Source organism: Saccostrea cucullata, unplaced genomic scaffold, assembly GCF_032062105.1.
Source record: "Saccostrea cucullata isolate Sc308-1 unplaced genomic scaffold, CSIRO_AGI_Scuc_v1 ctg540, whole genome shotgun sequence".
NCBI classification, from domain to species: Eukaryota; Metazoa; Mollusca; class Bivalvia; order Ostreida; family Ostreidae; genus Saccostrea; species Saccostrea cuccullata.
The window spans coordinates 81,118-82,591 of NW_026920116.1; the positions used below are offsets into that span (position 1 = coordinate 81,118).

A 1,474-nucleotide genomic window follows, 5' to 3' on the forward strand; every position below is an offset into this window, starting at 1 on the left:
TACGTTATTGAACAAAATACCAAATTACACTGACTTATTCTAGAAGAAAACATTAGTTTTACTGTATTGAATTACTGTAAATGTATTATATTTAGCGTGTCCAATATTTGTCGTAAATTTACTTTTGAATAAGTTAGATAGATTGGATTTAACGCACTTCTTCATTTTCATCTTAATGTGTATATGTGCAAGACATTTAGCATCGTACTTGAGTTAGCGTTTGCCGAGTTCCGCCAAAGCCGCTAAAAGGAATACACAGCCAAATGTAATACGTTTACAGTAACCAATACCCGATACAGAGGACAAAACATTTAAAAAAAATAATTATTAGCTTTACTAACTACAAATGGCAAAAATTGCAAGGTATTTACAAAATAGGCAAGTTTTCCGTTAACTACATGCAAACATTTGTTGTAATGTGAATAGGAAAGAAAAAAGGAATAGTCTGACCAGCTGCGAGGAATCTAATTGATAACTCTGACTCGAATAATGGAATACCCCCTACGAAAATCAACGCTGCATTGAAACTATTTTCCGGGCCAGATATTAAACCACGCTTTCCGTAAGTACGTAGACCAGGTTTGTCTGATCCAGCGAAGATGAATTGTTCCATCTTTTTCTATACGCATTTCTAGTTTGTTTCCTCCGTGCCCACTTTGAATAATCATCGGCTGAATTTGATGATCATTTATATGAACCTCCACAATGACATCTGTTTCACATCCTCGTAGAATATCGCATATAGAGTCTCTGATGTCCATCAAGGCCTCTAATATCTGCTCCTTGTTTTGTGGTATGCTTTGCGAGATTTTGTTATAAATTTCATGATGAAAGACATTGTCGTCGACTTTATCGCAATACTGAAATTAAAATAAAAAATTACTCAAATCTAAGAAAAATAAAAAAACAGTTTTCACATCGAGCCTTTTGTATTTATTCTAAAACTATACTTACATATACCATGTTTTCTGTGCGCCTTTCCTCACTATGAGTGGATAAATGAAATACAGCGCTGCACAATCAATCGTGGCGCATTATTTTAAAAGGCTACGATGAGTGTGGACATATTTATTGTTTAATTGTGATTAAATTACGTTCGACCGTCTTAAATACTATGAAGATTTAAATCTGCATATGCTAGTTAATTACTTACTCTAAAATCGACTTGCAGACACAGGGCAACACTTTTTAGGTAACTTTTCTACAAAATATAGAAATATAAATTCAAAGCTTCTTAGTTAAAGAGTTGTTTGGGAAAAGGAGTTCCTATACATTATCATGGAATTTCACTGAATAAGGGGAATAGAGGACACTGTTTTTATGTTTTAGGGCGGGTCCGGGAAGATGTTAGGGAGAGTTAAGGACAGTTCTTGCCTATGTTTCCAAAATATCTTAACCTTGACAGATGCATTCTGTACTGGGGAAAGAGTTTAACCTTTGTATAGTGAAACTGTGCAGTTTTTTTCGCATGATC

At 34.3% G+C, this 1,474-nt stretch overlaps 1 protein-coding gene across 1 annotated transcript; it reads right to left on the reverse strand.

The window, feature by feature from the left end:
- Positions 1-356: 356 nt before the first annotated feature.
- On the reverse strand, positions 357-1,031 carry LOC134243606 (uncharacterized). Its single transcript, XM_062725858.1, has 2 exons — positions 955-1,031; positions 357-860 (listed from the first exon to the last, which is right to left on the reverse strand). Exons 1-2 carry the CDS (start codon positions 961-963, stop codon positions 528-530), a joined length of 342 nt encoding a protein of 113 aa, XP_062581842.1. The 5' UTR covers positions 964-1,031; the 3' UTR covers positions 357-527.
- Between the last annotated feature and the right edge of the window lie 443 nt (positions 1,032-1,474).